Source organism: Triticum urartu, chromosome 5A (genome assembly GCF_056163025.1).
Source record: "Triticum urartu cultivar PI428250 chromosome 5A, HENAU_Tu73, whole genome shotgun sequence".
Taxonomy (NCBI): Eukaryota; Viridiplantae; Streptophyta; class Magnoliopsida; order Poales; family Poaceae; genus Triticum; species Triticum urartu.
Genome location: NC_141877.1, coordinates 563815201 through 563829916, shown reverse-complemented (window position 1 = coordinate 563829916; position 14716 = coordinate 563815201). Strand labels below are relative to the sequence as shown.

At 49.4% G+C, this 14716-nt stretch overlaps 1 protein-coding gene across 1 annotated transcript; it reads right to left on the bottom strand.

Moving 5' to 3' along the window:
* Positions 1-9703: 9703 nt before the first annotated feature.
* On the bottom strand, positions 9704-10926 carry LOC125529449 (protein LIFEGUARD 2). The gene is made up of 2 exons (XM_048693857.2): positions 10476-10926; positions 9704-10341 (listed from the first exon to the last, which is right to left on the bottom strand). Exons 1-2 carry the CDS (start codon positions 10744-10746, stop codon positions 9863-9865), a joined length of 750 nt encoding a protein of 249 aa, XP_048549814.1. The 5' UTR covers positions 10747-10926; the 3' UTR covers positions 9704-9862.
* Positions 10927-14716: the final 3790 nt, after the last annotated feature.

Below are 14716 nucleotides of genomic sequence, written 5' to 3'. Positions count from 1 at the left end.
CGTGCTTTATCACGAGAGCTTGGAGCTCTTGCTGCACCTCACCCACCCGTGCCTCTTGCTTTTCCCGCTCGGTGCGCTCCTTGGCCGCTTTGTTTTCGGCCTCGGACAGCGCTTGCTTCAGGGTCGCCATTTCGGTCGTGGCCCCTGGCACATTCATGATGATCCTGTCATTTCGCAACCACATTTTCTTTTATATATAGACAAGGTATTACTTACCTATGTTCTCCTCGAGCTGCCTCTTGGCAAGGCCGAGCTCTTTCTTGGACCCCTCGAGGTCCTGCTTCAATGCGGCGACCTCCGCAGTCAGTGCGGCAGAGGTAAGCAGCGAAGCCTGCGTACGCATACAGACATACTTATATTAGACTCCTGCAGATATTATTTGATCCTCTATTCAACTTTTCTTTGTGAACATCAAACAGAGCATCAGGGGCTACTGTCTATGCGGTAATATTTTTCCTATATTTTAAATACTTACCTCAAAACCTGTTAGAAGGCTCGCACAGGCTTCAGTCAGTCTGCTCTTGGCGGACTGAACCTTCTTGATCACCGCACTCATAATAGTGTGGTGCTCTTCGTCGATGGAACCGCCGTGAAGCGCTCCCAGCAGGTTGTCCGATGCCTCTGGATGGACAGAGGTCACCGGCACGGGCGGCTTGCCCCTTTTGGAAGGGGGCCGCCTGCCCGAGTCCGGAACCATTGGAGGTTCCGGCGCGGTGTTCGGCTGAGAGCCGAACTTGGAGCCCCCGGGAGCCTTGCTCCCTTTGCTCCTGGAGTCCGGAAGCTCGCCTTGAGGCGCCTCTGGGACTGTCTCCCCCCGGCTCGGTGCCCCTTGAGAAAATACCTCGGCATTGTCCGTAGGGCAAGGAGAGGAGGCGGTTGGAAGTGTATCACTATTCATGTCCGACGAGTCCAAGGAACCGTCCGACAATGATACATCGATACGGGCTTGGGGCGGACTACATAATCATATTCGATGTTAGGAGAAGCAGTGCGACAAAGGTATGCTATGAGTTACTCTGGTATCCGAATACTTATGACTTCGCCAGGGGCTTGGCCCTGAGCAGCCACTCGTCTTCGCCGTCGGTGGCGGTGGTGGAGCAGTCCGGAAGGAGAGTCCTTCCCTTCTTGGACCCTTCGGCCTCCCCGGTTGGGCGGCCTTCCTTTTCTTGTCTCCCCCGGCTGGAGGGGGAGAATCTTCATCTTCCTGCTCCTCGTTTTCACGGGAGGAGTGTGCCTCGGAGGTATCAGACGATGAGTCCGATACCACCTGGCGCCGGGAACTCTTTCGGGTTCCCTTGGCCTTCTTCTTGGTCTTCTCCGGCACCTCATAAGGAGCCGGAGTCCGCATCTTCGTCAGGAGAGCGTCTACGGGGTCTTCGGGCAGAGGGGCCGGACAGTTAATCTGCTTCGATGTCTCCACCCAGTCTTGTCAAAGGCATGGGAGCTCAGACCCCACACATGGTTAAGCTATGGGAAATAAACACCCTACCAGATGTACAGAACTTACCGGATTCGCAGAACGCTTCGCACTAAGCCCGCGGTCCTCGGTAAGAGAAGGAGGGACCTCGTCACCCTTGAACAGCACCCTCCAGACGTCTTTATGCGTCGTGTCGAAGAGCTTGCTTAGATTCTGGTGCTGGGCCGGGTCGAACTCCCATAAGTTGAAATCCCGTTGTTGACACGGGAGGATCCGGCGGAAGAGCATGACCTGGACTATGTTGACAAGCTTAAGTTTCTTGCTTGTCATGTTCCGGATACACTTCTGGAGTCCGTCCAGCTCCACCGATGAAACCCAGGACATGCCCTTCTCCTTCCAGGAAGTGAGCCATGTGGGGATTCCGGATCGAAACTCGGGGGGCCGCCACCCAGTTGGTGTCACGCGTCTCGGTGATGTAGAACCACCCCGATTGCCACCCCTTTATGGTCTCCATGAAGGAGCCCTCGAGCCATATAACGTTGGGCATTTTGCCCACCATGGCTATGCCGCATTCCGCTTGTTGGTCGCCCACCACCTTCGGCTTGATATTGAAGGTCTTCAGCCACATGCCGAAGTGGGGCCGGATGCGCAGGAAAGCCTCGCACACGACGATGAACGCCGAGATGTTGAGGATGAAATACGGGGCCAGATCATGAAAGTCTAGCCCATAATAGAACATGAGGCCGCAGACGAATGGATGGAGGGGAAACCCCAGTCCGCGGACGAAGTGGGGAAGGAAAACCACCCTTTCGTGAGGTTCCGGGGTAGGGACGACCTGCCCCGCGGCTGACAGCCGGTGCGCGATATCCGCGGCTAAGTAGCCGGCTCCACGTAGCTTTTTGATGTGTCCCTCTGTGACGGAGGAGGCCATCCACTTGCCTCCCGCCCCGGACATGTTTGGAGAGAGTTGAGGAGAAGGATGTGGACTTGGGCGTTGGAGCTCGAGTGCGCGAGAATGGATGAGCAAGGAGGAAGAAGGCGTGGGTAGAAAATGGTGAGACATTATCCCTTTATAAGGGCGGACGAAACTATGTGCCCCCAATAGCCTGGTAAAACTCGCTTATCCCCCAAGTGTCGTAATTGGTGGCGCGGTTGGGTTACCCACGCCCGTATTGATGGGAATCCCGTAATAAGGGGAACACGATCTCTGATTTGACAAGACGTGTCAAGAAATCGCCTCGCGTTATGTGCGGGGCTGGTTAAAGAGAAACGGTTCGAACAATTACTGGGCCGTGGCATGATGTCATGCTGCCAAAACGTGTCAGCAGATTAGATTTGTGGAAATATTATTCTCTCTACGGTGGTATGTGGAACTTATTTTGCAGGGTTGGACACTATCCTTGTATTCAAACTCTTTTGTGGTGTATTCGGAGGAGGAACCCGCCTTGCAATGCCGAAGACAACACTGCGCGCCGGACTCATCGTCATTGAAGCCTGGTTTAGGGGCTACTGAGGGAGTCCTGGATTAGGGGGTCTCCAGACAGCCAGACTATATCCTCTGGCCGGACTGTTGGACTATGAAGATACAAGATTGAAGACTTCGTCCCGTGTCCGGATGGGACTCTCCTTGGCGTGGAAGGCAAGCTAGGCAATACGGATATGTATATCTCCTCCTTTGTAACCGAGCTTGTGTAACCCTAGCCCCCTTCGGTGTCTATATAAACCGGAGGGTTTTAGTCCATAGGACAACATACAATCATACCATAGGCTAGCTTCTAGGGTTTAGCCTCTCCGATCTCGTGGTGGATCTGATCTTGTACTACTCATATTATCAAGAATAATCAAGCAGGACGTAAGGTTTTACCTCCATCAAGAGGGCCCGAACCTGGGTAAAACATCGTGTCCCCTGCCTCCTGTTACCATCCGCCTTAGACGCACAGTTCGGGACCCCCTACCCGAGATCCGCCGGTTTTGACACCGACACCCGTTAAGCCCATACACCCACTGGGGGTGTCCGGAACCCTTTCCGGTGACCCGATAGCTCCCCGGTGCATCCCGGAACTCTTTCGGTGTCCGAATACCATCATTCTATATATCAATCTTTACCTCTCGACCATTTGGAGACTTCTCGTCACGTCTGTGATCTCACCCGGGACACCGAACAACATTCGGTCATCAAATCATATAACACTATATCAACGAACGTTAAGCGTGCGGACCTTATGGGTTCGAGGACTATGTAGACATGACCGAGACACCTCTCCAGTCAATAACAAATAGCGGAACCTGGATGCCTATATTGGCTCCTACATATTCTACGAAGATCTTTATCGGTCGAACCATTATGACAACATACTTAATTCCCTTTGTCTATCGGTATGTTACTTGCCTGAGATTCGATCGTCGGTATCTTCATACCTGGTTCAATCTCGTTACTGATAAGTCTTTTTACTCGTTCCGTAATACATCATCCTGAAACTAACTCATTAGTCACTTTGCTTGCAAGGCTTCTTATGATGTGTATTATCGAGAGGTCCCGAGATACCTCTCCGATACTCGGAGTAACGAATCCTAATCTCGATCTATGCCAACTCAACAAACACCTTTGGAAATACCTGCAGAGCATCTTTATGATCACCCAGTTACGCTGTGCCGTTTGATAGCACACAAGGTATTCTTACGGTATCTGGGAGTTGCATAATCTCATAGTCGAAGAAATATGTATTTGACATTAAGAAAGCAATAGCAATAAACTGAACGATCAATATGCTAAGCTAACGGATGGGTCTTGTCCATCACATCATTCTCCTAATGATGTGATCCCTTTATCAAATGACAACACATGTCTATGGTTAGGAGACCTTAACCATCTTTGATCAACGAGCTAGTTTAGTAAAGCCTTACTAGGAACACGATATTTGTTTATGTATTCACACATGTATTTAAGTTTCCGATCAATACAATTCTAGCATAAATAATAAACTTTTATCATGAATAAGAAAATATAAAATAATAACTTTATTATTGTCTCTAGAACATATTTCCTTCAACACCTTCATGAACACAGACCACTAGCACAAGTCGCTAACTCTCGAACTGTCCGGATATTCCCCCTCCCCGACAACGTCAACTTAGACAATTCATTGGGCCCAGCGGTCATCCATCTCGGAGGCCGCCTCATTTGAAGTTTTCATATAAACTTCATCATCATCAATGGAGGACCGCCTCATTTGAAGTTTCCATATCAACCCCTCCCACTGCCTTCTCCTTTTAACTATGGGGACTTTGCCCGGGGTAGAACCAGGAGCTGCCGCTCTCAACCCCGCCTCTGCTGCCTGGGGTAGTAATAAAACAGAAAAGTTATCGCTCTCAACCCCGCCACTTAATGGTGCCGTCTCCTACGGCTGACACAAAGTTGTACCGAGTAGAGTCCATGCCCACCACCTCATATGTAGAGTCACAACTCGACTCAAAAGTATTGATTCCTGTGTGTAAAATTTAAAGACGTACTCCCTCCGTTCTGAATTACTTGTCGCAGGTATGGATGTATCTAGATGTATTTTAGTTTTAGATACATCCATTTCTGTGACAAGTAATTTGAAACGGAGAGAGTACTTTTTTTGTTGCAATTCTAAAGATGATACTCATCGCCGCACTGGCTATGTGTAATTTAATTGAACTTACTCACTTGCACTGCAATATTATCTCTTTTTTGCGGATCACTGCAATATTATCTCAACCACACGACTATACAATACAATCTCCCATGTACATTACCTACGATCGTACGAGTACCCTGTACGTAGGACGCTAAGGCCTTGTACAATGGTAGGTGTTTAGGGGAGATGCTTAGAGAAATAAACCAGACTTTCCTTAAGCACCAGTGCCAATTTGTACAGGGTAGACGCTTAACTAAGGGCATGTACAATGGTTGATAAGATAGTCTTATCTTAAGTTTTACATGTAATTTAGAGATGACAAAGAAAAATGTCAACAATGAGTCATCTCTTAGCCTTATCTTCAATAACTAGCAATTCCTAAAAATGTGGTGAGACATATTGTGCTAAGAGATCATCTCTCGTCATATCTTAAATAAGAGAAGACAAGCCTTCTCTTATGAGTTCTCTCTTCTCCATCTCATCATTTATCCTACGTGGCACTCCTAAGATAGCATCATTGTACATGCCCTAAGCGTCTCTCATATAGAAATAAGCACTGGTGCTTCAGAAAAATCTGGTTTATCTTTCTAAGCACCTCCCTAAGCACCTACCATTGTACAAGGCCTAATATGCTAGTATTATTTTACGAGCAACGCTAGACACAGACTTTTACAGGCGGATTTACGGAGTGGTTAAATTTGATTGGCTGAGATTTGGTTTATGTGAGGCGGGCCCACCATTTAAAATCGGAGGGCCAATTAGAGTAGGGCATGCAGTCTAGTCCGTGAAAGCCCGTACGTGTAGTATTATCGCTATTTTACGAACGACACGAGTTGGTGGACCATTTAATCTCGCTACACTTGTCGTGATCAAAAGAATTATTTGCGAAGCAAGCGGCAAAAAGAGTTGGCTTTCAGTCAAGCCGGTAGTATGTTGAAGTATTTTCATGACAAATGATTGAAAACCCATCTTTTCAATATCCTTTATAGTTGGATTGTGAGGAAGATATAGCCAACACATTCTGGGCTAATGCTAAAATGATTCTTGATTATGCACACTTTGGTGATGTTGTCACATTTGATATAACATTTGGCACAAATAAAGAATATAGGCCATTTGGTGTTTTTCTTGGACTCAATCAGTTTAGAGAAACCACCATTTTTGGTGCAGCCTTGCTATTTGATGAAACATGTGACTCATTTACATGGCTTTTTGAGACTTTTCTAGCTACACATAATGGGAGGCAACCTAGAACTATTTATACGGATCAAGAAAAAAGAGGTTCATTCAAAAAACTTGAAGAGAAAGAGAGGTTGGTTTGATAAGTAACTCAGGGGGAAGCGCAAACTAACTAAAGGTGCCTCATCCAAAAAGAGTAGCAAAGGTATGTTCCCATCTATACATGATATATTGTTACCACTCATTCCTAGACTAAATACTGGAATTTTCATAGTAGCAACAAAAGAAAAATGATGGTGCACAGCCTCAAGTAAGAGTGGGGAAGGATGATGGTGTACAGCCTCAAGCAAATGCCAGTTACACACAACTGTTGATGGCTCCCCCAGGTGGTGTTTATGATGAAGATCTGTTCTAACATGTATAAGCTTGTTAGATAGTATTTTGGACATTTTGACTAGTACTTTGGACAAAGATGACTATAGTATTTTGGATTTTGGAGGCTGACTATAGTCTTTCGTGGCCTAAGTGTGCAAGTAAATTGGCCTAATTTATGTACTTCAAGGATTATGTAAGAACAGATTGTTGTTGCCAAATTTGAGTTACTAATGCTCAAAGTTTGTACATTGTTCAATTCATTTTGATTTTATTTTCTAATTGATTGTATAATGAATGCCTCAGTTCAACTCTTCTTCAGTTCATTTTCGGTACTAAATTCTGCAGATTAAACACTTTATTGATGCTGTCTCTATTTTCATTTTACTGAATTTTGTATCCTGGAGTTGTCCAATGCTAACTGCTAACTGAATTTGTTGTTCGTGTGTAGTACAGACATGTCCTCGCTGCTTCCGTCCAGGGCGCCCGTGGCAGTCCGAGCGGGCGGGCGGACGGGCCGTCGGAACGTGCGGAGGCAGCCGCCAGAGGGCAGGCGGACAAAACAGCCAGAGGTGGTCGGCCGTCGAGGTCGTTTCCTCATGTCCTGGAGGAGCAACCGGAGCAGCTTGTCTCCCTTCCCCTCGGCGACAGGACCAGCAGCTCGCCTCGCATTGTCGCGCGTGGAACAGAGGAAGGGGACGCCAGCGAACCATGGACGGTGGTGGCGGATGGCAGCGGCGGCGGGTGCCTCCGCCGTGGACGAACCTCGGGACGCGCGGGTGATTCGGGAGCTCCTCCGCTCGATGGGGCTCGGCAAGGGCGAGTACGAGCCGCGCATCGTGCATCGCGTGCGTGAGAAAGAGGAAGGATCCAGCGGACTGGTCCAATTTTAAGTTGACTCATTGCAGTCCGTCAGATAGGGAGTGGATGGTGGATCGTGGGCCTTAGGACACAGCGTGCCCTGCCTTGAGCGGGGCACGGGATCTCAGTCCCTGAACGTGCCCCACGGTAGTTCGATCTCGCTCAACAGAATCGGACCCACAGTCGTGGGCTCCCAGTCCCGTCTAGTAGAGTACAGTAGAATTCTATATGGCCCAAGCCCCAAGCGCACACACCGAGGAACACAGGAGCACATGATCCTGTTCCTGGCTTCCTCACCCCGCAGCTCGCGTCGACGACAACACGCCCAAGCCGCAAGATAAGACGATAGATGCCAGGGGAAGTTGCAGAACATTTTTATCTCTTTTACCAGAGGCAGACGCGGCAGCCAAAACAGAGCCAGTTAGAGCCATCTTCATCCGTGCCCCAAGAAAGGTCTTCCCTGGTATTTTTTTCATGCCGGTACAGAAAAATCAACCAGTCGTATCTCTAGAAGTCCGATTTTCATTGGCCTGAGCGAAATTTAGCGTCGGCGGACCCAGACCGAACCCGGCGCGCTGGGGCGCTCGCGGGCGTCGAGGCGAGCGGTTTTAACGCCAAAAAGCCACGAGCCCGCCGCGTCAGCGACACCGCGCGTCGTTTTCCCCAAACGCCTCGGTTTTCTGCGAGAAATCAATGACAAGGCTGCCGCCGGTCAGCCTTATCATTGATTCCTCACGGGCGGCGCGTCACGGGGCGGCGCGCCGACGCCTCTTCCCCCTCGCACGCGTACACACGAGACAGCGCCGCTATATAAGCCGGTGGACTCCCTCGCCTCTAGCCACACCAGCCACACCAACCCTAATCCGTTCTCTACCTCTTCCGAGAGCCGCCGCCGAGCCCTCCCTCTCCCGAGCGCCACCGTCGAGCCCTCCCTCTCCCGATGACCGAACTATTCCCCGGAGATAAGGCCGCGGCCAACGGCTTCGGCCGCCGCTCGCTCCGCGAACAGGAGTCTTGACTCCTGTTCCAGGCGAATATCTCGGCGCCGTCGGACATGTGCGCCGAGCCAACGGGGTGGAGACTCAGCAACGAGGGAGTGCCCATTCCTCCGTTGCCCGACGTCGTGGCAAAACCGAGCTACTTCGCCGACAAGGTCGACGTCGTGCGCGCCTCCCTCACCGACGCCCAGCTCGTCCTCCCTGAGTACGCTGCCGATAACATAGCGGCGTGTACGGCGTACTTCCAGCGCCGACAGCAGCAGAGGATGGCGTCCACCAACAGCGCGCCGGTGGTGGCCGGCCTGAAGAACAGCGAGGGACGCCACCTGTGATGGGGTGTCCCCGGCCGCACCCTCAAGGGCGTTCTGACGTACCTCGAGGGCGGCAACGACCCGCCGTTGGCATACCCACCGGCGAGGGCGGCCGCCACGGCCACGGCTCACCGCCGACGCGATGGGTAATGATTGCCCAGGAGGTTCGGCGCCTTCTCTTCTTCCTCCTCCTCCCGCTTTTCCTCACATTCGTCCGGCGCTGCTCGGCGTCAAGGCCGAGCCCGCGGCGAAGACGCCGCTCGGCCGGCGCACTCGCAGCGCCAGCATCGTCATCAATGAGGGCGGCCGGCTCGCCTCCTCGTCGGCTCCTTCGCGCTTCGTCAAGTCTAAGACGGAGCCGGACCTGGCGCTGGTGAAGACGGAGCACGGCGGCGACGTTGAGTTCGATGACGACGCGGCCTTAGAATGGGCGCGCACGGACTCCTTGAAGATGGCGAGGGAACGCCAGTGCGCCGCCCTGCGGCGATTCGCGCCGCGCCGTCGAGGTCGCGACGAAGGAGGAATCGTCATTATCGAAGACAGTGACGACGGTGCCGCGCCGCCGACACCAGTCCGCATAGGCGACGCCGACGACGACGACTCGCATTTAGCCAGTTCCTTTTTTAATAATATATATTACGTGATAAAAACCCGCTTTTTTTAATGTAATATATGCTTAACTTTGAACTTTGCTATATTTTTTAATTGTTTTGAACGCGTCTGGGATGGTTCTGGGGCTAATTTTGAACACGCCTGGGACGGCCCTGGAACCGGCGGCTGGGGACCAACTCATCCCCAGACCGATTTTTTGCGCCGGCTCACCCTAAGGGGCGATTTTAGGCTAGGGCCAACGGCTGGAGATGCTCTTAGCTAGCACAAAGTTATTGATATTGGCAGACTACAAAGTTACATAGACCAAATTATGTAAAACAAGTCAAAATTAATTTACAATAAATTGTTCCACACATAAGCGAAGCACATTCGTGATGTAACGGCAGGGACAGGATTACAGGGGTAGGGTAGGAGGAGGGGCTACGCTACGCTATGGCAGGAGACGCAGGCACTTCAGGAATCGGATGCCCTGAAGAGGGTGAGCAGGGAGAGGAAGAGGTTGATGACGTCGAGGTAGAGCGCGACGGCGGCCCAGACGTACTCGTCGTAGGAGTAGCGCTTGATGAGGTTGTCGGTGTCGTAGATGATGTAGCCGCAGAAGACGAGCGCCGCCAGCCCGCCGTAGACCATCAGCGAGATGCGGCCCAGCGGGAAGAAGGCCTGGATGAGCGCGAACACCATGAGGATCATCACCGCCGCGAACAGGAACGGGCCCAGGAAGCTGAAGTCGTGCCCGCGACTCGCCGCCCAGAACGTGTACGCCGTCAGGCTCACCACCACCACCGCCGTCAGGATCGCCGACTCCAGGATCACCTCCCCCTTGGTGAAGGCGCAGGTCAGCCCCACCGCGAAGCTGATGGCCACCGTGAAGAGCGCCAGCAGCAGCAGATTCACCGGGTGCCGCTGGTAGTAGTAGTACAGAGGACACAGCACTGCAGTTCCAAGCACACGGACACGGTGAGCGTCAGTCACATCGAAGAAAACAGAGCAGAGTAGCGATCGATCATGTCTGACAAGCAATGGTAACGGGGAACTGATCTGAGATTGCGCGCGAAACGTAACGTACCGATGAAGGGGAGGATGATGAGGAAAATGTAGAGGCCGAAGCCGGCGGGGGAGGAGACGAAGAAGAGCGCGACGGGGCGCACGAAGACGACGACAGAGGCGACGGCGATGGTGAGCAGCATCTGGATGGAGAGGATGGTGTAGACCTTGCGGACGAAGGCCCAGCGCAGCTGCGGGCTCTCCAGCATCATCGGGTACAGCGGCCGCGCCGCCTGCCCGGCCTCCGCGTCGCCGCCCCACTCGGGGCCTTTGGGCGGCGGCCGGAAATACATCGTCGGCGTTCGGTCTTCCTTCCCTCTCCTCTCCTCTACGGCGGTGCACGGATCGAATGGGATGGCTCGGAGTCCCGGAGCAGAGCACGTGTCGCCTTGGTTGTATCTTTGCCGGTGCGGTTGTGCGGCGGTGCGGTGAGAGCTGGCGTGGGGCGGAGAGTTTTAAGGAGAGGAGAGGGGACAGGACGGGGCGGGGGATGGCGCGAGAGAGGAAGTGAAGATTCAGGAGGCTTCTCGGCGGTTGGGGGTCGCGTGTGGCGGTTCGTCAGGCTGACGCGTGGGGCCTGCCGGGATGGCTGACCTTCTGGTAGTAAGTCTGGTCTCTGGTGGCGTCTGGAGGGAGGAGAAAGTTGTGCCGCAAAATATGTGCGATGCCTTTGCTTACTGACGAGGGTTATCTGTATTTTGCTTTATTCAGGCGATTACCTGCCTTCTGTTTCCAAGTATCGGGCGACCTATTTATAGGCCTGCTTTGCAAAACTAAACATTTCAGTTTCATAACAGTTACTGTAAAAAATCCCTCTTTAAAAAACAGTTACTCCGCCGGCCTTGTCGACAGCGGGAGAGGATGTTCCATATATGATGTACCGTTGATACATATTATTAATAGATTAATATATATATATATATATATATATATTGCAAATGGAAAACAATTTCTCTTTACTTTGACTATTAGAACAGTTTTCTCTTATCGTGTGGGGTACAATCTTCTATGTTAATCTAGTGGAAAATGCATGATTCTCGTCATTGACAAAAGTATGCGCAATTGATTTTTGGGGTGTTTATTTTTAGTATCTCAATGAAATTTCTATTATCCAATTATACTATAACATTTTCTTTTACAAAATGATAAAGATACGCAAATATTGAAACACAATTTTTAGCAAGTCCGTTTGTTTTTACAACAGTTTTTGCATGCTGAAGGATAGTGCAAGTTTTACTCAAAGTGTGTACAACTTTTGTTTCACTAAATTTCCCGGTTTAGTTTATTTGTCAGATTCTGAAATACGTGTTTTTTTCCTTTTCTACAAGGTTACATTACTTTCATATTTTAACTAGAGGGCAGCCTGGTGCACGTAGCTCAGCGGGAACTACGTGCATGTGGCTGCCCCCTAGCAAAAAATTTGAAGATAATTTTAAGCACACATAATTTTTAATAGAGAATCTCAAAAAATTAGCTAGAGTAATTAAAAATTATTTTTGTATTTATTTAGCTTATTAAAATGGAAAATTTGCACACACTTTAAACTATTATATTGAACTTATTATGGGTTTAAGTTCTACAAAAATTTCAAGCAACTCAGGATTAGGAAGCCCGTTTGTATTTATGTACAATAAAATTTGATAGGAAAATAATAAAGATGCAAAAATCAACCATCGGATGGTTGTACCAACCCAGGAGAGTTCAAACCTATCCTTATGTCTTGTTAATCAGAATGTCTCTTCAGTGAAAGACAATGTCACATTGATAGAGGGGACACATATGGTGACTTCATCGAGTGCGAAAACTCTGTAACTCTAATTTGCAGTAAACATCGTGTGATGCTGTGATTTTTTGTGTTAAGTCAGATTGACTATTTTGCGTGTGGTGTTTTTTTTTTTTTGGCCAATGCCCTCAAGTGTCTATCTCGGCCTATTTTTCCTACCGGGCTTCTACCCAATCAGCGATATCTTTATCTGGGCATGTCCATCATGGGCCCAACTAGATTCGGACTCGGACCCAATGGGCTTACAAATACAAACAGCAGGAAACCGAACGTAGTCACCAAGGCTCTTGCCTGCTTTCCGACCTATCCGCCAATCGCCGCCGCAGTCGCCCCGATCGATCCAGCCGGAGTTCAGGGCGGAGGATCAGAGCATGGGGCCGCCGCGTAAGCGGACGGAGGAGGATATGGAGGTGGACGAGGACAACGCCGACGATGTCCGTGCCGACGCGCTTGCCACGGTAGAGGAGCGCGAACTCGGGAACATGAGGAAGAAAGGACCGGAGGCCGAGGAGGAGGGCGACGAACTGTACACCTTCCCGTTGGATAATCGGTCCGGGAAGCTCGCCAAGTGGAACACGCGGGAGAAGAAGGTGGAGGCGAGCAGGTTGGCCGAGCTCGTGAGGAGGCGCATGGACGGAGGCCGTCGTTTCGATGGCGCACCAGCCGCCGCCGCCGTTGACACCGCGTGGCTGCGTTCACCAATTAGACCAGCGCAAATTTAGCATAGCGTATCGTATCGACTGTCAACTGCACAAAATGAACTGATTTGAGATATTTCGGTGCTTGGACACAATTCTTGGCTACTCATGACAAGTGTTCTTTTTTGGAATGTCTAGGGCACATCTAGATGTGCCCTACTTATTGCACATCTAAATGAGTGAATTAAGTATGAAGAGGAAAAGAAAAAAAAATATCCACACGAATCTCAACATAAGATCAATGATATAGGATTTAGATGTGCAATACTTATGGCACATCTAGATGTGCTTTAGCAAAACTGTTCTTTTTTTATATAATTTTTTATCCCACTTTGTACCCACTAAGTATCTAAAATCCACGAATTTGTTTGTTTTTAGCTCGCATGCTAGGCTTCTTTGTACTGCAAGAATATGAAAACCTTGGAATAGGAAAGAGCGTAGGATTGAGATTTCACATGAGACTGGATTTTCTACTTTCGGGTGTACTACACCCGAGTTAGCATAAAAATTGAAAAAGTGGCATCAAACAAAATCCAAAAAGTCTGAAACTTTGCGACATCAAACTTTATCGTATGTTTACGGTTTGTGCAAAGTTTCATCAAAAACTAACACCCGAGGAGCTCTCACCAAAAAGAACAAAATCGCTCCTCAATGTTTTCTGCACTGTTTGAGCAGTGAATTTGTTCTTTTTGGTGACAGCTCCTCGGATGTTAGTTTTGGATGAAATTCTGTAAAAACCTCAAACATATCATAAAGTTTGATGTCACAAAATTTCAGATTTTTTGGACCTTGTTTGATACTCATTTTTCAATTTTTTTTGCTAACTTGGGTGTAGTAGTACACCCGAGAGTAGCCACACCTTTCCGATGTCATATATGTATAATCCTAGTACATGATTTGTTTTTGGCGAAATGAATCTTACACGATTTGAAAGCATATGAATCCTGCAATTAGTGCCTTCTATATTTTTCACGAATACGCAAAGTTTGTGTGTCATTAATTGATATAAGAACCGATGATGACTAGGGGGAGAGGGTAGGGGGGGGGGATTACATCCAATGGGGACTACTCGGGAAGAATGCTGGCCAAGCCAAAACACCCGCCTTATATAAGCCGAGAGGACCCTCGGTTTATGTATAAACCGGGCTGCTCATGGTGGCGCTCCGTTTATATATAAACCATGGGGCACCTCAAGCCAAAACTTTGCTATGGCAACCGGTCTCACCATCAATTTCACAAAAAACAACGTTCGTACCTATGCACCTCCAAACTGCAATGACAGACTCCATTGCCTCCACATTGCAATGCTCCACCTCATCCTTCCCTCAGATCTACCTAGGGCTACCCTTAGCACCCACAAGACTCCCCCCAAACGCCTTCCTGCCTATTATCGAACGTTGCCGTAAATTCTTAGCTGGATGGAAAGCCAAAATTCTATCCAAGGGAGACAGGCTAATCCTACTCTCGGCAGTTCTTGACTCCATCTTGGTATACTTTATGTCTGTCTTCCTCATCCCAAAAAGCGTCCTAAAAACAATAGATTCCATCCGTAGGGCCTTCTTCTGGGCCGCGGAGGAAACTTGCACTGGTGCGCAATGCTTAGTTGCCTGGAAAAATGTTTGTAAACCAAAAAATGTGGGTGGTTTGGGGTTAAAAAATCTTCACCAACAAAATAATTGTTTGCTTATGAAATTCGCTGTCAAAGCCCTACACCCAGAAAAAACACCATGGCTTGATTGGATCGCCCTTCAACACCCAAATGCATTCATCGCTCCACAAAAC